The sequence below is a fragment of the Taudactylus pleione genome, unplaced genomic scaffold (genome assembly GCF_031769625.1).
Source record: "Taudactylus pleione unplaced genomic scaffold, aTauple2 ptg000093l, whole genome shotgun sequence".
Taxonomy (NCBI): domain Eukaryota; kingdom Metazoa; phylum Chordata; class Amphibia; order Anura; family Myobatrachidae; genus Taudactylus; species Taudactylus pleione.
Window position 1 is genome coordinate 40,928,541 of NW_028284495.1, and position 22,019 is coordinate 40,950,559.

At 42.8% G+C, this 22,019-nt stretch overlaps 1 protein-coding gene across 1 annotated transcript in view; it reads left to right on the top strand.

Moving 5' to 3' along the window:
• The window catches only part of CIDEA (cell death inducing DFFA like effector a), a 64,953-nt gene that overhangs the window by 37,221 nt on the left and 5,713 nt on the right, over positions 1–22,019 (top strand). Inside the window, exons 3-4 of the mRNA XM_088469816.1 lie at positions 5,616–5,762; positions 16,943–17,124. Of these exons, the coding sequence (XP_088325942.1) occupies positions 5,616–5,762; positions 16,943–17,124 (329 nt within the window). The remainder of the gene's footprint in view (positions 1–5,615; positions 5,763–16,942; positions 17,125–22,019) is intronic.

The window sequence follows — 22,019 nt, forward strand, 5'->3', positions numbered from 1 at the left end:
GTCCAGGGATGGCAGGTCTACTGTACTAAGAAAATAATCTATCTGGGTTAGTGAGGGCTGGGGCGTCATAGGGTCGTCTTTCAAATTGTAAAGGGAGGAATAGTACTGCGCAAAGGATTCCGCTATAGCATAGGGATCTGTAATTTTGGTACCTTTGATATTGGTAATCAGTCTTATACTTTCTTTGGCTCTTTTCCCCCTTAACTTTCGTGCTAGCATTCGGCCTGCCCTGTCCCCCTGAATATAGAACTTTTGACGTAGCTTAAACATTGTCTGATGGACTTTTTTAAGGGCCAAAGTATTCCATTCCGTTCTGGCAGTAAGTAGTTCCCTATAAATTGCGTCATCCTTCGGATTGTTTGTTTAGCATCTAAATCTGCTATACGACAGTCGATATTTACTTGTTGTAGAATAGATGCCTTATGGATATGAGCCGCTGCCTGAATAACTGAACCCCTAAGCACTGCTTTAAGCGAACACCAAAAGGTAAACGAGAAAGTGTCCTCTGGTTTGTTGGTTTCAAGAAACAGGGACAGGGTATCAGATATTAATTGTTTAGAATCTGTATGGGTCAGAAGATATTCTCCCAAGCGCCAGGGACCCGGGGGAGACCTCAATCTATTGACATCCCAATCTATGGACATTGCCGCATGATCTGACCAGGCAACTGGTAGGATTGAGGATTGTTTAATATACGGTAAAGACCATTTACTTGCCAAGGCCAGATCAATGCAGGAATAGGATTTGTGCACCTGAGAATAGTAGGTGTAGTCCCTCTCGCCGGGATGCCCCACCCTCCATACGTCATACAACTCGTACTCGCTAAGGATACGTCTGAAGCTCTGAGAATGATTTAGAGAAGGTTGCGAATTGTTTTTTGATTTGGATGAGGACTTATCCCACAGCGGATCCGGAGCAATATTAAAATCTCCCAATACTAGTAAAATCCCTTTTTTACATGTTTGGAGTGCCGTACAAAATTTCCTAATAAAGGATATTTGTTTCGTGTTTGGAGCATATATTGATGCAAGGGTCACTGGAACATTAACTAATTTACCTACAAGTATAAGATATCTGCCCTCCTTATCCTTTATTTGTTTATCTAAGATAAAATTACTTGTTTTAGAAAATAGAATTGCCACTCCCGCTTTTTTGCAAGGGCCATTGGAGGTATAGCAAATGGGAAATTTCAAATCAGAAAATTGAGGGGGGGGGCGGATTGTTGGAAATGGGTCTCTTGCAAAGCGATGACTTGAGCCTTACATTTAGCAAAGTATCGCAGTGCAAGTCGTCTTTTACTGGGAGAGTTGAGTCCCTTAACGTTAATAGACATTACCTTAACCATCTGGAAACATTATAACATTGCTTAGTATTAATTGCACTGAACCAGTGTACCAAGATTAAGAACGGCTTGCTGATTATGTGAAGTACCTGAAAACTAAATAATAATAATAAAAAAAAAATAAGAGAACAGATTGATAATAAAAAAAAATTAATAGTTCCATAAAGAAACTATTAGGGACCACCTTCTTAGGTGGTACATTGGGGTGAGTGGCCAATAGAACATTGAACCCCCGTCGCCCGGGGTCAGAACACTTTGTATTAAACTTGAGTACTCTATATAACAAAAATGGAAAACACATACAACGACCTACATCTATCACTTAGACAGAGAACACAGAAAAAGGTCTTAGGCATATACAATAAAGAAAATAAACAAAAGAAAAATGAGCAATAGGCACACACCCAGTGTTCCAAACTGTGAGATAAATGATATATGAATAGGACACTCCATTTTATGGCCTAATCTAAAAAGGCAGCTCTATACTATAATTTATTACCTCTAGGCTAGTCGCCTTAATTATAAAGTGTCATAGAGTAAAACAAAAAAACAAGGAGCATCGTACTATGAATAATCAGATAGATATAGCAACACTAGGTGGGTACACCGCTATAAGAAGGATACAGACATTCTGAAGACAACTAAGACCATTCCCGGTTTATATGCAGGTTGCTTGGTAGCTTCTGTGAAATGTCTTCTAGATTCCAGGACACTAGAAGCTGGACACCGGCCGCTGTATCCGTTACGACTGTGGTAGAGCCATTCCTGTTGATTATCAATTTAGTGGGGAAGCCCCATCTATAATTGATGGAAGCCTTTTGTAAGGCTCTGGTGACAGGTAGAAATTATCTTCTTGATGCTAGCGTTGCAGCAGAGAGGTCACCAAAGATTTGGACTTTTCCCATAGTGGAATCATCTGCTGACCTTGCTGCACGGAGGATTGCCTCTTTAGTGTGAAAGAAATGTACTCGCGTCAGCACATCCCTAGGAGCATCGGTAGGAGCATTACGGGCTTTAGGCAGTCTATGTATACGGTCCAGTAAACAGTCTGATATCTGTGTAGTTGGTAGTAGTTTCGTAAATAGATCCGTCACATGTGCTGACAACTCTGAATTTGGAATTGTCTCCGGAATCCCACGAAGTTTAAGATTATTTCGCCTAGACCTATCTTCCAAGTCTGCGGTCTTAATCCTCAGGGAGGTAACCTCAGACTGCAACTCCTCATGAAGGTTAATCAGTTCATTATGTGATTTAACGACCTCCTCCAGTTTGTTCTCCAGATGGTCTGTGCGGGACCCCAACTTGTCCACCGAGCGTTGACAAGATTGCAAAGCTGATTTAAATTCAGAAGTAATATCGTCCTTAAAGGAAGCCAGGAGCATCCTCATGGAGCCCATTGTGAGTGGTGCATCATCTGCAACTTCCAGTTGTTTTGAGGGAGCTCGTGGGGGGTCGTCAGATGGGGTTCCCAAGGCAGATGGGATTTTACTGCTTTTATCAGATGATGGGCCCGCTTTATCGATTTGTGAGGAGGGCGATGATTTGAAGAATGACACTTGTGGAACCGTCGAAGGCTTTGAGCGTTTAGGTGCCATCTTAAAAGATCCGGTGGTCCACCGATAGGTGTCAGAGTTCAAGTATGGAAGCTTATACTATTACTCAATATATAAACGGGCGACGGAGGGTCCAGTTGGGTTTAGCAGAGATGGGCCAACATTTCGGACTAGTGGTATTTATCACTTGGGAAGCAGTCTATCCGTTTCATAGACGCTGTTCCGGCAGAAATGTGTTATCTTTGACAGTGTGTCAGGGTTCCTGAGCTGGAGTCCCCTCTAACAATGAGGGTCTGAGAGGTGCTGATGGGTCGCAGGTCCGTCTCGCCGCGTCACCACTATGTGTGAAATGAGCGAAGTGGCAGCCTCCTGTGATTTCGCGGATATCTGGCGACTCCCAGGGGGTGAAACTGGTCCCTCTTTATGTCCGGTCAGTACGCTCAGTGCCGGAGGGTGTAATGGGTTCGCGGCTCCGTCCAGCGGCCGCCGCTACAACCCCACTCTGCGACACTTGAAAATTGAGGTCGGGGCCTCTGGATGAGCACTAGGCCTCAGTCGCTTCGGGGCTGCAAGACGTCCCAACAACCCGGGTGGATGTTCAGCGGGCTACCGTGGTACAGGTCTCTCTACCACAGAGCGCTATGTCTAGGGGAGTATAACATGCAGACTCAAACCTGCCGGGGAACCGTTGTGCTGCACGCCGGGTCTCAAGATGGCGGCCTCCCGCGATTCGCGGCTCCAGCCGCGGGCGTCTTCAAGTGTCCTCCATGGGAGTATGTAGACACCAGGGTCCCCAGCCAGTCAGTGAGCTCACGGAGAAGGTAGGGATATGCACGCCAGCCGGCGTCACGCGCTTTAGCGTCGAACCGCGGGTCACCTAAATCCAGGACAGTGCTTCCGGAGGTGATGTAGGCCTCAACGGCTCCGGGGCTGTTAATCACTCCACGAGTTTGGTGGAAGTATCGGGAGGTCAGCGGGTGACGGTATAAGAGGGTAAGACCCTCCAAAAGTCGCTGGAGTCAGCAAAATAGTCTTTTTTTTTTTTTAGTGGAAAGACTAGGGAGCTGCAGGAAGCACGTCCACTCCGTTCAGCAGCCAGGCCACGCCCCCGGTTATCCTTTTTTCATGCTAGTTTCCCCTCCACTTAATTCTCTCCTCCTGCCCCCCCCTTCTCCCTCTCTTTCTTTGACGGCTCTAGCTACACGATCTCCCTTCCCTTCCCTCTCCCCCCTGTCCTATTTACTTTACATATTTCTAAAATGGGTATTACAGTAGCAATGCTGTTACCGGCCATCTAAAGCTGCACTTCAACTGTCTGCTTTATGTACTGTTGACTTATAATTGTGCATTTTCTCCCTGTTACTATGTACTGCATTGACCTTTAATAAATGCACATTTAAAAAAAAAAAAAAAAAAAAACGTTAACCAAGTATGTCATTATCTGGAATGCTGTGCTGTTACTGTATTGGGAAGTGTGCTATTTATGTACTTAAATGTTGCCAGGTGGGTTCTGATGGTGGCCTTAGATTCTGCATCTCATCTCCTAAGACAACTGTGGGGGAGATGCATCAAGCTCTCAAGAATTGACAAGTGGGGAAGTTGCCCATAGCAACCAAGCAGCTTTCAGATAGCATTTATCCAGCTTCATTTTTAAAATAGTAGGGAGAAGTTGAATGGTTGCTATGGGCAACTTTTCACTTGTCCACTTCTCAAGTCTTTAGAAGGCTCGCTACATCTCCCATGTAATTTCACCTGGGTTAGTAGGGCAACAACTCTCCCACATGCCACAGGGGAAATTGTTAGCTGAAGGCTATGTGGACTTCCTTTACTAGTGATATCAGAAAATTGCGGCACTCATCCAGTCTGTTAATATGTTGTTTACACTCGGTCACTGTGCTGCATAAGTCTCAAAAACAATTGTTATAATATGGAAAAACAAAAACAAATCAAGAATTGAATATGTAAAAATAATAATAATAAAAAAAAATTGCAGATAAAAATAGTATTTGATATATTGGAAGCGGATGAAGAAAACCTCCCAGGGGAATACAACTTCCACGTTCCTCACTATCTCCACACAGCACTGTGATGTTGTTCCAAATTATCCTGTGAATTATCCTTATGTTATCCCACAGTCTTTAATTAAAAATGCTTAAAGTCCAGCCTTAATCCTGGGTATATTATAATCCAAAGTCAAACAACCAGTGAATAGTACTGCAGTTCAGTTGGCTTGGGGTATCTTAAATCACACACCGGGTCCACCTTTCGCACCCTCTCCAAAGCACCAGCACCTTTTTTAACAATGGTAGAGACAGTATCACCTTCTAGATAGACATTATGTTTTGCAGAGTGGTGGTTGAATTACTCACCCAAATAGCTCAGTCTCTGCTGGTCTTCTCCTCTGTCCGATTCTGTCGGAGTGGGTGGGGGTAAGTGGCCCTAGCAGTGTGTATGGATTACCTTATGTTAAGAATACTGCTACTAGTGGGTAATCTTAAAATGGATTTATTAAGTAAAATCGTCCTGAACATACAAAATCTGGGAAACAGCCTCCCAGGCTTGTCTGCTAAACAATGTGGTCAGCCATGTTGTGTCAGAATGCCACAACAGCTGGAGTACCACTTTTCACAAAAAGGTCCTCATGTAAATCAATGTCTAATATGTAAAATCCATCTATAGTGCTAAATTTAAGCATCATTTTTATTTTATTTTTATTTCAGGCCATTGAAACACTGTTTATAGCTGCTAGCATGGTGACCTTAGTGCTAGAGGAAGATGGCACTGTTGTTGACACAGAAGAGTTCTTCCAGTCTTTGGAGGACAATACACACTTTGTACTTCTTGAAGGACGGCAGAAATGGACACAAGTATGTTTTATGTTTCCAGGAATAAGAATGTGTAAGAACTCAGAACATATGTAGAGTCAGGGGTGACCTTACACATTGTTCTGCCAATCGCACCCTTTTCATCCCTTGCACAAACGTTTTAGTAGAGTATACTATAATACACATACGGTCAGATTGCCTTCCTGAGATGATGAAGTCTGAGCTAGGACTGAGGTAATCATTATACGCCTTGTTCTCCTTGGTGTAGGAGAGTTTTAAAAACTCATCCACACAAATCTAAAAGTCCATGGACTGTTCAGGGTAGCTTATTATTTTGTTTGCTGCACACAGGCTCTATTACCTCCCATCTGAAACATTTATAGCCCAACCTTGAAAACTTAATTAATGTTTGTTTTTTTTTGTTTGTTTTTTAAGCCACATTGATGTATTAAACTAATATTAGAGTGAGTTTTTTCACAAACTGTTATAGTTTCAATGTGTTTTTTTTTCCCATACATAGAACTATTTAACATTATCAGTAAGCGTGCCCACTCTCAACATTAGGGAACCTCCCAGATCCTCTTTCCTAGTTTCAATCCCCCCCATTAGCCTAGGCTTGTTGCTCTTCTTTTATACGAGCAGTACTGTACATTTGCTTAGTGTTTCATCATCATACAGGCTATTGCAGTTGTCCTAGATGAAACCCCTTGGCATGTTGCTAGTTTCTCCTGTAGAGCCCTGATAACACAGTAGTTGGCAGTAATGATAAAACAGGGAGTGGGCACACTGATGCTGTAAATGGAGAATCCTACCTGGTTTCTGTGTAAACTGAGCAGCAGTGGAGGGAAGAGGAGGGACTTGCATGTAAGTAAAGTCCCCTAATGCAGCTGAATGGATCTGGCCATCCTGGCTTTTTCATTCCTTCCTGAAATCTATAGGAAAGCCCTGTTTCAAGCGTCACCAGTTAAAACCAAAATCTGGAGCCCCCAATTATTGCTCATAAAAGTAACAATTGGCTCTGCAGAAAGGTAGCACAGGAGCTACACCTGTCCTTATATCTCAGCAAGAGCTACTGTACTACATGACCTTTCTCAAAGTCTGTACACTATATGGTCCAACACCTACTGTTAGCATATGAAACAGTAATACAATTTACTACTGTGTAACCTGGCTTCGTGGATTGTAAATGTAAGGTTCATGGAATGTAACAAAGCTCTTTCTATCAAGAACTGCTGTATTACAGTCATGCAAACCCTCATATATGCTAAACAGAAATTGATGCATGTATTACTGTAAAAAAAATAAAAATAAAATCATCAATAGACAGTGTTTTATGTAAATGCTAAATTGTGCCACTAGGTGGCAGGACACCATTTGAGATGCATATCAGTGGTTTCTAAACTTGATTGAATCACGGCACCCTAGTGCATCAGAATTGTTTTCACGGCACTCCTAAGCCAAAAGTTTTGTTATTGAGAGATTCTGAAAAAAATGTAGTGAAGTAGTCCAATGATATAAATTGTCCTTACCTGTCATCCTTAGGTTTGGTTATATAGTGGTGGACAGGTTTGTGCTTCTGTTTGTTCACATATTTACATTACATTGACCATAAAGAATTTGATTTAGTGCTGGACCACCAACCTGAGGCATCCCTGCAAGTGTCCCGAGGCACCCCAGGGTGCCGCGGCGCACAGTTTGGGAACCACTGGAATGTGTATTCTACTTTAACTTTTTAGACGTCTGTCTAGCTAATGTGTGTCTATATAATATAGGGACTCCTTTATCAATTACTATTTGCTATATATTCCCCAAAAACACCTGTTTTTGGTGGATAACCACAAATAATTAGTATCCCCCAGATGTATTATGGAGAGACCACAGCAGATATCTCCGATATTCTGCTGTGGTCCCTCCAGTTCCGACAGAAGCCACAACCCCCAGCTATGGGGGATGTGATGCTGTTGGATTTACCAAGCTAGGCCCCCGCAGCTAACGCCATCTACAGCGTTGGATGTAACTGTCAACATTTTAAAAATAATTAGCAGCTCTTCCAACACACCCATGAGGAACGTTCTGACTGGCGGACTCTGCCATGAGGTCCGACCGGGACCCCAACCATTCCTTTAGACATCTAAGACCAATTGCCACCCCTCTGTGAAGTTTTCAGCAAAATCCATCCAGTGGAAGGCCCAGAACAGGCTCCACGGGTCAAAGTTTTGCCCAGCGTACACCAGCAGGAGGTCCGACTGGGACCCTAACTCACCTTTAAACCTGGCCAGGATCCAACTGGACCACCTTGCGTTGGTTTCATCCTAATTGGTGCAGGGGTATCCGACTGCATAAACAAACAGACCAATGAATTCTATATATAAGATGTTATATACGTTTAAAAATACCTTCTATGTTGTGAAGTCTAGTTACATGCATCCAATATTGAGAGAAAATAAATGTTAATGCTTTTGAGATACAAAGGTAGATTAAAGAACATTACTGGTGTTAAATGTAAAGCGGGAGCTTCCTAAGGTTTAGTCCCTTGGTGAAATCACTGGTAAAATACAAGGAAATAAACATTAACATCTACAGGTATAGGAGAGATGATCACAGAGATGGTGTATAAACTTTATACAGATTCCTGGCAACGAATCCACTAACTTGTCAGTCACAGTTGGTTAAAATGAGATCTGATTGTTGGCTGGACATTTCCTCTCTAGCTCCTAATTGTGGGCGATATATAGTCAGGTGCATAAATATTGGGACATTGACAGAATTTTCATATTTTGGCCTCTCTTCACCACCACAATGGCTTTGAAATGAAACAAACAAGATGTGCTTTAACTGCAGACTTTCAGATTTAATTTGAGGGTAATTTCATCCAAATCAGGTGAACGGTGTAGGAATTACAACGGTTTCTGTATGTTCCTCCCACTTTTTAAGGGGCCAAAAGTAACGGGACAAACTAAACAATCCTAAATCTAACTTTCACTTTTTAATACTTTGTTGCAAATCCTTTGCAGGCAATTACAGCCTGAAGTCTGGAATGCATAGACCTCACCAGATGCTGGGTTTCATCCCTGGTGATGCTCTGCCAGGCCTCTACTGCAAATGTCTTCAGTTCCTGCTTGTTTTTGGGGCATTTTCCCTTCAGTTTTGTCTGCATCATGTGAAATGCATGCTCAATCGTATTCAGGTCAGGGGATTGACTTGGCCATTGCATAACATTCCACTTTTTAGCCTTAAAAAACTCTTTGGTTGCTTTTGCAGTATGCTTTGGGTCATTGTCCATCTGCACTGTGAAGCGCCGTCCAATGAGTTCTGAAGCATTTGACTAAATATGAGCATATAATATTGCCCAAAACACTTCAGAATTCATTCTGCTGCTTTTGTCAGCAGTCACATTATCAATAAATACAAGAGTACCAGTTCCATTGGCAGCCATACATGCCCACGCCATGACACTACCACCACCACCATGCTTCACTGATGAGGTGGTATGTTTTGGATCATGAGCAGTTCCTTTCCTTCTCCATACTCTTCCTTTCCCATCACTCTGGTACAAGTTGATCTTTGTCTCATCTGTCCATAGGATGTTGTTCCAGAACTGTAATAGCTTTTTTAGATGTTGTTAGGCAAACTCTAATCTGGTCTTCCTGTTTTTGTGACTCACCAATGGTTTACATTTTGTGGTGAACCCTCTATATTCACTCTTGTGAAGTATTCTCTTGATTGTTGACTTTGACACATATACACCTACCTCCTGGAGAGTGTTCTTGATTTGGCCAACTGTTGTGAAGGGGTTTTTCTTCACCAGGGAAATAATTCTTCTGTCATCCACCACAGTTGTTTTCCGTAGTCTTCTGGGTCTTGTGGTGTTGCTGAGCTCTCCGGTGCGTTCTTTCTTTTTAAGAATGTTCCAAACTGTTGATTTGGCCACACCTAATGTTTTTGCTATCTCTCTGATGGGTTTGTTTAGATTTTTCAGCCTAATGATGGCTTGCTTCACTGATAGTGACAGCTCTTTGGATCTCATATTGAGAGTCGACAGCAACTGATTCCAAATGCAAATATCATACCTAGAATCAACTCCAGACCTTTTACCTGCTTAACTGATAATGAAATAACGAGGGAATAGCCCACACCTGTCCATGAAATAGCTTTTGAGTTGATAGTCCCATTACTTTTGGCCCCTTAAAAAGTGGGAGGCACATATAGAAACCGTTGTAATTCCTACACCGTTCACCTGATTTGGATGTAATTACCCTCAAATTAAATGTGAAAGTCTGCAGTCTGGACATTAAGTAGATGTTGAAGGGAGTAAATTCCTCCCACCCTCCATATCGTGAAGGGATAAGACACCAGGCCCTTCTGAAACTCCATGTTGCGTAATAAAAAGGGAGGTGGATGGATTTGTGAGCATTTAGGGGAAGCCTTGTGATGTAATTTATGCCACAATTTTCTAGTTGTCATTAGAAGGGGATTGTCACAGACTTCCTGATCATGAATGTGAAAATATATTTAAAGTGATGGTGGGTTAAAAACTGTGGCTACAAGACCAAGACGTATATGCCAACAATCTACTAAAAATCGTAACTTAGTTGCATGGTTATATGTAAGAATATCGGGAAACTTCATCCCACCATTGGATTGAGGCTGACTGTTTTCTAATGGCCGCTACACACTAGACCATATGTCGTCCGATCTGGCCGGCAACATCATTTAGTGTGTACACTCAATGTTGCATGCTGTTCTGAAGGGCGACATAGTCAGCGAAGGCTATGCTGCTGAATGTCGCAATGCCAGGACCCCCACTGGGTCCCGTCACATGCCAGATCGACGGGTACCCATCGTTAAATGTGTACCCAGCTAAAGACTAATACAAGCTTTCCCACCTTGCCAGATGAAAAGACGAAACTGTGCATTGATGGCCTTAATATCTTTCAATAAATGAGTGGAAGAGTAACAAAATGTCCTTGGAATCCCTAATCGGGGGCTGTGTTGCGGGATGAATAACAGCAGTAATATGATTTCTCAGTTTCCATGATTTGTCCGTGTTTGCCAGATGGCAGCATGCCTTGTTGCCCCATCAAATAGTACTTGTGTTTCGTTATTTCTAGGTCATGTTTGGCTTGAGTCAGCAGAAAGTCTTCCAAGAGTTGTTGAGTCTGCTTATAGTGGTCTATATAGGCCGTAGTAGATTCAGAGGTATACTGTATACCTCAAAGACCTGTGACAGAGAGGTATGTAAGGGATTGCAGGTTTCTCTTCCTCCACTAGGGGGCACAGGGATCACTATGGGTATAGCCTGGTGAGGGAGAGTCTGGGCACCAAATAGTTACTGATTTTCTTCCTAGCAGCCCCCTGGCTGCCTCTCCACTATATCCAGTCACCGGCCAGCAGTTTTAATTTGGTGCCGAGCAGGAGCGGGTACCATTTTGTGGGGGCTGCTTTTAAGAGGCCATCTGTTATTTTTATTTTATGTCATCTTATTTATTCTGCAAATATTTTTTTTTTTTTTAGAACATAGAACGGGCAGTGCAGGGTGTCCTATAGGCCGCTGTCACTGCGACTCCAACAGCGCCAGTGGCTTCCACCCCAGGTTTCTGGGAAGGGACAGCACACCACCTCTCCCGGAGCGTGCAGCCGGATGCCGAAGTGGGCAGGTAAGAGCCTCCTCATCTTCATCCTCAGTCACGGACTCTAAATACTTAGAGAATATTCTGTATTTAGAGAAGGTCCTTGTGGTCTGGGGTTGGACGAGACAGTCTTTAGGTAGTGCCCATATACATTGTCTACTTTTTGTACCAGGCTGTCTACCTTCTAGATTAAGGCGTTCCTCCTCTATGCGCTCTGGAGCCTGACGTGGGTGGCCTTAGTCCGCCATACAGCTGGCAGGTCTGTTGACACAGATTGGGGTGGATTTCCACTTGGTGGACCCCAGCGTGGGGTCAGGATGGCCAAGTGGTCTATGGCGCAGTCTCTTTTCTGACACAGGGGTAGTGTTCCTGTCTTGGGACCAGCACAGCTCAGGTTTGAGTCCCATATGGGACTCTTATATGCCTGAGCGGGTTTCCCAAGCATTCCCAGGAGCAGCACTCTGGGAGACTTTGTTCGCTTCCCTCTGACCTCCACGGTTATTGTCCAGGTCCTTGTCTCTGAAGGTGCGAGTTACTTTACCAGTTTCTTACTGGTCAGATGCCGGACTGCTTGTACGAGCCCATCCTCATTGTCTGGGTGCTAGCAGGGTCTCCAGGGTTCTCTGGTTCTCCATGGGGTTGCTCCAGTCCATCATTCCCTCAGACTAGAGGTTTGCAAAGCATCCTTTGACATATAGGAGGCCTATTTACATATTGCCATCCGAATCAGTCACCAGCACTTCCTCGGGTATGCTGTGCAGTACAGTCACTTCCAGTTTCTGGTAAGTCCTCAGCCCCTCATGTTTTCATGAGGATCAGGGCTCAGTCACTGGATATCCATCTGTCTCAATGTAGATCTTTGGTGGTCGCATGGATGGATAATTATTTGGGGGGAGCGTTTTGCTGCATTCCAAGGTTCGGCGGGTATTCCTCCCTGCCATTAGACTAACTGTCTTCCGGTTACCGTTTCCTCTGTTCTGGTATCTCTAAGGAGTGTTCTTACACTCTTGCAGGCAGATTTGTTTCACTCCCTGCCTCTTCACAGGAAAATTCGGGCCCTATGACATAGTTCCAGTCTACTTTTTATGACACACGTTTCGTCCCTTTTTTTGTGGTAGCGAAAGGGGACCCACTTGGCTATGGGTTGCTCCCTTTGGGATCCAGGACAGGGTCCCTTATAACCTCTGATGCACATCTTCACAGGTGGAGGGCAGTAACTTGTCATTAGCCCTTTAGGATCGGTGGACGGCCCAGTTAGAATTTCTTACCGAATTAGAGAACCTCTTGGGGAGTTTAGTTAGAGGCTTCTTCCCAAGATCATTCCAGCTATTTTGGATTATCTTCTCTGCAAATTGGGGCCTTTTGGCTCTCTTCCTGGAGATACAGGTCTCAGGCCTGTCGTTTCTCCTCCAACACGCCTACCAGAGGTTCGGACGTTTTTTTTTTCAGGGTTCCTCTATGTTCTATCACCATTTGTTCTTACCAGGTGGCTCCTTCTAACCTTTTTTGGGTTCTTCGGACTCTTTTTGGGAAGCTCCCTTAAAAGTCCTTGATTCCTTGTTAGTGGAGCACATTGCTCATTCATTGGTATACTGGGACTGTTGTCTTACTACTTGCCATTGCTTGGCATGGTGGGTGTCTGTATGAGCGCCTTGTCTTGTTGCTCCCCCTATCTGATCTTATCCTTAGATCGGGCCGTTCTGTGGTCTCGCTTGGTTCTTACCCACAGTTGTGTCTCTGTTCCTCTCCTACCTGGGGTTGTATTGATGCGCTTTTGCCGGACTCCTCACCAGAGGACACATCTAGGAATGTAGGCTCTCCGGTAATTTTTTCATGGACAGACCTGGAGATCAGTTTCTCTGTGGTCCTGTGTGATTTTCACAGTCGGGACTGGCCAGGACAGATGGTCCTGGTGGCCCTGCTTGCTATCCGCCACATGCTGTGGTGGATCTCCTGCCCCTGCTGTGGTTACTGCTCATTACGCCAGGTCAGTGGAACCTTCGTGGGAGACTAAACTTGCCGTTTCTGCGGTACAACTTGGTACAACTGCCACGTGGTTATCTGCCCCCACACTCTTCATTTCTATGCAATTGTCACCTTTGTGTATTTGGGCGCTGCTTTCAAGCATAGGGGGTTCCCAGTGCAGCCCAGGAGCGTCCCCACCCATAGGGTAACAGCTTTAGGACGTCTCAGAGTGATCCCTGTGCCCCCTAGTAGAGGATTTATGGTCTTACATTGTTAAATCCTATTCTTTGACTCCATGGGGGGCACAGGGCGCCAACCCTGATGCACCTGGCTTGTGGGGATGCTAGTTCTTGGTGCACCTTTCTTTGATGTGTATTCTGAGTATGTGCCTGCCTTACTTCTCATTCCTGTCATTTGCTTGCTAACTTAAACTGCTGGCTGGTGGCTGGGGATGGGGTATAGTGGAGAGGGAGCCAGGGGGCTGCTGAGAAGAAAATCAGTAACTATTTGGTGACCAGACTCTCCCTTCTCAAGCTATATCCAAAGTTATCTCTCTGCTGTAGCAACTACACCATGAAGTCAAAGTAGCCCAGAGAGTCAGAGTTAGGAGCATAGACATTGACCAGAGTATAGCCATAGTGCGCAGTTTCAACATCCTAAGAAAATGAATTTACCATTTTTATCCACTACTTGACTTAGGACAGGAAACTGCAAACTGCGTTTGAACAAAATGGAGACACCCCTAGACTTGGTACGGTACAATGCAGGAATCTAACCACGGAGGTCAGCTCGATCACCCTGCCGTACGCATGTTTTTTGAAGAATGGTTATATCTGGGAGTAGCTTGAGTGAGACTGAACCTTTTTACATTTAATGGGTGAGTTCAAACCCCCAACGTTCCTAGAGGCAAGGCGTAGATGCATAGGTAGTGCATGAAAGGGAAATTATTGGCATGACCATCCTATTTCCCTCGGCAGCTAGTGGCATGGCTATGGAAGTCTGCAATGAAAATAAAGTGAATACAATGCATGAGCTAGGGAGGGGAATGCCTCTGGATTAGCGCCAGGAAAAAAAAACACTGTCAAGATAAAACACAAGACCCAAGAACATGAAATAAATATATACAAATACATATATACGAAATAACGATGCTTTACTTCTAATCTCTAAATTTCCTACCAATGAGAAAAGAGAACTGTCGCCGCTTGGGAAGAACAGCACATGTCCAACTATTAAACTGAAAAAAAGTAATTGTTAAACATATGAAAAGAGGGGTAAAACTTATTGTAATGCAAATACTCATTTAACCTATATGAACAGTAAAGCATAAAATTCATTGTGTTGCAAAAATATAGTGATAGACCCTGCTTCACTGTATCATATGCTGGGTTTGGGGTTATCCTACCAAGGTTTTAGTTCTAATAGATATACTAAACTAATAAATGAGAGTAATTTCAGGGGTGTTGAAGTGATCTGGGCGTGACTGCGAGGCATGAATGTTTTGCCAGGGCGGGGTCCTCGAAATATACTGGGCAGCCATCTTCGAACACACTATGCATTGTTGGGTAGAGAAGAGCTAATCTGTGGTAGGAAATTATAAATCTCAGAAAAGGCTTTGCGCTTTTGGGCTACCAATGTTGAGAAGTCCTGAAAGATTAAAATCTTATGGATGTGAAGCTGAAGGGAAGGGGTTTTATGGAAGGCCACCAAGGTTTGCTCCATACCCCTAAAGCCCCCAATAACAGGGCAATGTCTGTTATTTTTTCTCTGTCGTTCTCTGTCCAGACATTGGGCCCCTCCTCTATGTGATGGGGTGCAAATTGTCGGCTATATCCAAAACCAGGGTCAGATCTACTGTGAGAAGATTAAGTAATTGGAGACCCTTATAGGTTTCCAGAATCCCTTTAAACCTAGAGTTATTCCTGCGATATCTGTTCTCAAGATTGTTGACCTTGTCTACTAGGGATTGGATTGAGGAGGTGGATAACCTGCACTCTGTACAATAAGAAATATTGAGTCAGAGAAAGCTGAAATGACCAGCAATGTATCGCTTGGCTCATATTCAGTGTAGTGTCTAATACAAAACGATTAACTAACAACACAATGGCCCTCATTCAGAGCCGTACGCTCTGAGCAGAGCGCACGCTCTGAATGAGAGCCGGCCTCCATGAAAATGGAGCGCTCGTATAGCTGTGGGAACGCCCCCTTCAGGGAGGCACGCCCCCGGCACGCCTACCAAAGGGGGCGTGCTGTCAATCAACATCGACAGCACGCCCCCTTTGATCAGACACAACGAGCGAAGGACTTTCCTCAATACTGCGGGCGGTGGCTGGGTCATGCATTTATTACCTGCGGACACACATTGGTGGGCAGTGGGGAGCACATATTGGTGGTCAGTGTGGTTGTATTAAACTGTACCAATACTCACCAAAACTTGTCCAAAAAAACACTTCAGTGTGCAGGCTCCCAAAGTGCGACTGTCTTGCTCCATACACGATGCTGCACAAGATGGCGATGGGGCGTGTCCAGGCTTCTGTCAGTCAAATTCCGCATTGTGTGATGAATCGTACGATTCATCGTGAGGAAAAAACCCTCACGATCGGCTTCCATCGTGTTCATGGTTGGCTAATCTGCCCTACAGCACGGCAGATCAGAAGATGCGATATACGACGAGCGGGGACGCGCATCGGCATCGTGCTCTTGAGTATAAACTCACGATTCGTACTTTTTTTTTTACCCGATTCGTCGTCACGATTCGTCGAAATCAACCAAATCGTGTAAAATGTCGCTGTATGTGTGGGCACCTTTAGTGTGAAGATTAGGGTTAGAAAGAAAAAAAAAAGTCAACCATTTGTGTCGACCTTCCATGTCGACCTTTAGTGTGTCGACATTTTGTCCCTGCCGGCCTTTTGTTTGTCTGACATCTGGTGTCTATCTAGACCTTTTAACTGTCTATCTTTTATACCACACCCCTTGATGTCCCGCCAAGTGAGAATTCAAGTTACAACATCCAAACATTATTCCAGAGCACCTACTGAAACATTGTCCAACTGAACTTAAATACTAGTCGTACTTCATTTTCCACAGGGAACTAAAAAAACACTAGATAAAGTTTTAAAATTAGTAATATATTATAATCTGCATCTGTTTAAAAATTAAAACAAATACTAAATTTGTTGCTGTACTTGGTAGGTTTTGTTCCTAATGATAAATGTAAGTCACCCGTTTTGTAAGGGTCGCGCTGCATTCTTGGCAGTGTAGGGCTACAACTTTTTTTTTTTTTTAGCCTGATAATGTCAATTGTGTACAATGTCTGACATTACCCCTAGAGCACACAAATATATTCTGTAATCACTCCTCCATGTAATTCATCTCCCACTACCAGCACCCATAACCCTCCCTTATATTTTATTTATTGTTCACTAGGGTTTCCCTCCCAAATTATTAATTTCCAACCTCCCCCTCAATTCATTTAATTCAACTCCCTCCACTATCTCACCTGGAATTTAGCCTCTCTTCCTGTGTTGGAAATCATATCAACCAGTCAGATGTGCATGTATAACCATTGCATGTAGCTAACCTGCTTTTGATGACTACATAATTATTATTTTTTTTTTTAACTTCTAGGACAAAAAAGCTTCACGTTCAGCCCAGCAAGTGAACAAGAGAGGGATAGCAAACATTACACTGGACTTGTACAAGCTGAACCCCAAGGATTTTATTGGCTGTTTGAACATAAAGGCAACGTTCTATGAAATGTACTCTGTATCCTGTGATTTTCAGTGCTTGGGTGCAAAGAAGGTCCTGTGGTGAGTGCATGCATAATAATTGTGGCTCTCATAGAATTTGAGGAATAGAATGCTGATCTAATTACTAACCAATGTACTAGTACATGCTGTGTGTGAATATAAAGCACCACTAAGCATCTTGTGATAATGTTTGTCTGTATTCCTTTTCGGTACCAGGCTTTTTGAACATTAATTTTTATTGAATGTTTTTTACAAATAAAAAGGAAGGGGTACAGAAAGAAGAAAAGGAAAAAAGAATGGGAAGAAAAAACATGAGGGAATACAGGCAAAAATCATTCAGAAAAGAATAAAACATTGCATTATACAAAAAAAAAAAAAAAATCAAAAACACAAATGACAGAGGATACTCCACAACTGCAATAGACAAACCAAAATACAGAACACATCAAAACCTTGAAGCATCAGTTTCTGTTTATTGGAAGGCATGGACCCACCGTGATAAATTCATGCCAGCTGAACCACTTTATCATTGGTGAGTTAGTAGAAGAAGAATATGGGCAATTTAAAGTTTCCATCAGGAAACTATAATTTATTTTAGACGTTATCAAAGAAAGGGGAGATGTTTATCCTGCTTCCAGAACTGAGCAATGGCTGCCCTGGTAGCAATAAGTACATGACCTATAAAATACCTGTGGTTAACTGGGACATCATCCTGGAATATATGTAAAAGAGCAGTGGAGGGGGACAAAGACAGCCGCAATACAGTAACCTTCAGGACCAAATCCTCTACTTCCAGCCAAAGGGGATTTCTAGCAGGGCAATTCCAGAAAATATGGAAGATATCACCAATTTGACCACATGCACGCCAACATAAACTAGATTGGGAAGGCCAAATTTTGTGTAATCTATCTGGGATCAAATAAATGCGATAGTCATTTCATATACATTTCAATATGTGAAATACATCTAGACATTTTAAATATAGAAAAGAAAAGTTGGGACCATACATGAAGATCTAGACATATTTTTAAATCGTGTTCCCATTTAATAATAGCTGGTAGCTTATCTGGTTCTTCCGCTGTAAGTAGTAGCGAATACCAAAAAGATATACCTCTTTTGCGGGAGATTGAAGATATACGTGAAAAAACATGAGAAGGAATCGTACCAATCGAGCCTACCAAGTGTGGGAAGGATTGAATCCAGTGCCTGACTTGAAGGAATTTATAGAAATCTCTAGAGGGAATGGAGAAGCTAGCTTGTAATTGGTCGACGGAAAGGAGGGTATTATTTATAAAGAGGTCGCGGAGAGTGCGGATACAATTGAGGTGCCAAGAAACTAAATTTAGATTTGGGATTAAATATGATAAGCCCTGAATAGAAATGTGGAGAGATGGCAGGTTAAATTGTAGAAGGGTAGATAGGCCATCCCACACTTTGAGAGAAGCTAATGTCGCCCTGGACATAGATTTTAAAGAGACTCTAGAGCTGGATGGAATCCAGAGTAAGTCACAGAGGGGGAATTTGGCTAGCATATTGCTTTCCAGTCTAACCCAAGGTTTAGTATTAAGAACATTTGACCAATCACAAGCACACGCAGCTTGATAGAGTGCTAGATTGGGGTAAGCCAAGCCCCCTGACGATCTAGATATCATTAAATATTTCTTAGCAATCCTGGCTCTTATTATTCCAGATATATTTATTCAACACTGCATAAAATCTATTTAACCATGAGGGAGGGAGGGTCCTGGGGATTGACCTAAATAAATACATGAGTTTAGGAAGAAGAGTCATCTTGATGGCCGCCATTCTGCCCATCCAGGAGACCTCATGGTTCATCCAATCTTTTGTGAAGGCACTAAATTGGTTCAACAGAGGGCCATTATTATATTCAAGAAGAGTGTCTTCTTTAGCTGACAAAGAGATACCCAGATAACGGAGAGACAGTGATTGCCAGTTATAATTATAACGAGATTTAAGGGAATACAGGAGCTGGGATGGAACATTTATTGCTAATACTTCCATTTTAGATGTATTTAATTTATAATAAGAGGCCGCAGAGTAATCATGAAGCAGCTGTTGTAAATTTGGAAGAGAGGTTTCCGGATGTGTTACAAACAGAAGGACGTCGTCCACAAAAAGGCAATTTCTATGTTGTGACCCATTTATAAGAGGACCATGAAGGAGGGGGGTGTTACGGATATGTTTTGCTAAAGGTTCTATTGCTAAAACAAAAATTAAGGGAGATAAGGGGCAACCCTGTTTAGTACCATTGCTTAAAGGGAACAAAGAAGACAGGAAACCATTGCAACAAACACATGCTCCAGGTGAACTATAAAGTGCAAGAATGGCATCTAAGAACTATCCTGAAAAAACAAATTTGGAAAGTGCAGCCTTAATGAATCCCCAGTGCAACCTATCAAAGGCTTTCTCTGCGTCTAATGAAAGCGCCAGAAGCGGGTCCCTTGGGTACCAGGCTTTTTTAGAAACATAGCCACAGCAAGCCAATTGTTTGGCAATATTATACTGTCTTCAGCTCCATCTATGAAGTTTTGAAACGGACAGGGGTAGAACTTTTACCCATCAGTTCATGGAAGTGCCCACAGTGGTGCAGAATATTTCATGAGAGGCGTGTACAAATCTTATGTTCCTTTATGATGATATATATGTGAGGAGAGGGGCAGAGTCATGATGAAAGCCTGAAGCCACCAACTTTGTGTTGGGAGACCCCAACCCTTCCTCATATAATCTGGTAGAGCGTTTATTTGATGTTAGTGTTTTGTTTGTTTGCTGAGGGGCACTGAGGATAGTTCAGTGAGACGGAGATTCTTTCCTTGTTAACCAGTACTGCACAACTCAAGGGAGCCACTGTCTTTTGTTACATTTTCTGTGGTTTGTGGCTGATAAAAGTGAATAGCCCAACAGTGTCCTAAGTCTATAATTTGTCATGTCTGATACCTAATAATCAGATTGCTGACTGGTAAACCCACTGACCATCAAGCCTGTCCCACAAGTAAAGACTTTAAATAATAATAAAACAGCTGCAGTTTTACATGTATCCCATAACACCTTACTGCACACTGACAACATGACTGCTAAGGTGGGCTTAGTTATCACCATTATCTGTATTGAGAGGCGAGAGAAACCATATGCTCATCGTGCACCTGCAGCAATGCTTGATCGGTGACATTCATTCATTTGTAATGATGTTTTGTAGCATAACATAAATGCAATAACCTTTCTTTTCAGGAGCGCACAAAAACTCTTTAGGTAGAGTTGATGGTAAAGAGCATCAAAATTGACCCAGAAAAATATGGTTGTTATATTATATTTTTACTTTGTCTATACAAAGAGCTCAAGGAGTGGACTTCCCAGTGCACTTGAGATAAAATAGGTGACTGGTCTCTTTAAGGTTATAAAGATGTGTCATCCTACATCTATCCTTAATACGCCACGCAGCGCGACATGCCTGGTGTGAGTGAGATGCTATGTCCCATGCAACTCTGCTAGCGTTGGGTGTCTTTTTTTTGGCACCCATGGATCTTAGTTGCACACAGATATACAAGTGTTGCATATCAAACTAATCAGCACAGTTTCTGGTGTGTCCGAGTCGCATCACATTGCTACCAAGACACATTTTCGTCAAACAAAAGATGCCAAAAAAAAACGCCCGCCGCTATCTGAGTCTCACAGGATCTAGCACGCTGAGAGAGGCTGTTTGGCGTGACTTCAGCAAAGATGTGCGAGGACACATCTGTACTTAAAGGGTAACTCCACTCAATAGCTTTGGGCCAGTTACAATGATTATGGTGAATTAGAATGATTACAATGTATTGGAATTTCTGCTGTTACTTTTTCCTTAATAGGATTTTTACCTGAAATTCCCTGGTTAAAGCTCAACATCACAGTAGAAACAACAGTGTTTCACTCGGGAGTCCCATTTCAAGTATCAAGAGACCTTCCACTACATTGTAGTAGCACCATAGTGATTTTTAATTAGACAATGCTATTGTTCAGTCTACTTACTGTTTAAGTAAGTGAACATTTATATCTAGAATATTGTCTAAGCGAGATGACCGTAAATGACCTGGATCCTTATGGGCTGTCTTTATCCCATCTAGAGGCTTAAGGATTTATTTTTACTTCCATGCAGAAGACCTCAGGGGGGGCTGTACCTGAGCATTGTGCATTTATAGCGCCTGATAAACTTTCCAGAGTTCAAAGTGGCTATTAAATGTATGAAAGATGTGCTGAGTCCCTTCTCCCTGCATAACTGATAAGGTTACATTAATATTTTCTGTTCAATAAACAAACATGGCGCTGCCTTAATAGTGTTGTGAAAATTGCACAAATAGGTTACAGCATATCAGGTATTTTGTACTACACTAATTTATATTGGGAATAACTATTAGTGTTAGTATTCCATTGTTCTTGCACCCCAGATCAACTTAAGTGATGCTCCATGGACTAGGAGTGTGGCACTTGTTTGTTGAAGCTCCATGGTTCCAGCATAACCGTGACATGGAGGAGCAACATCTGCCAGCAGCTTCTCATGTAAGAAACCGCTTGTTATTCCTCATTCATCTCCGCAACTAATGCACTAATTCAGCATTTTGGGTGCCCCTTAACCATTTGTGCCTAATGGCAGCATGGGCCTTCGTGCTTGGATCACAATAGTGAAAGTGGTGGAGTGACTTAGAAGATTCTACAAGGTTTTGGCTTGTGTTGGACACTCTGTAGCACCAGTTCTCTGTATACTGTTTTGTGTCTATTGGACCCCTAAAGTTAGTCAGATGACACATCCTCAAATGTTATTTCTCTTGCACACTGACAAATGATGTCCTAAAATGTGTGACACTGTACAGACAAATGTTTGACAGCAGACCATATGACCAAATACAGCTCACATAGCATTTTCTTGTTGGCTAATTGTCACATGTAGTTAACGAACAGTAAAT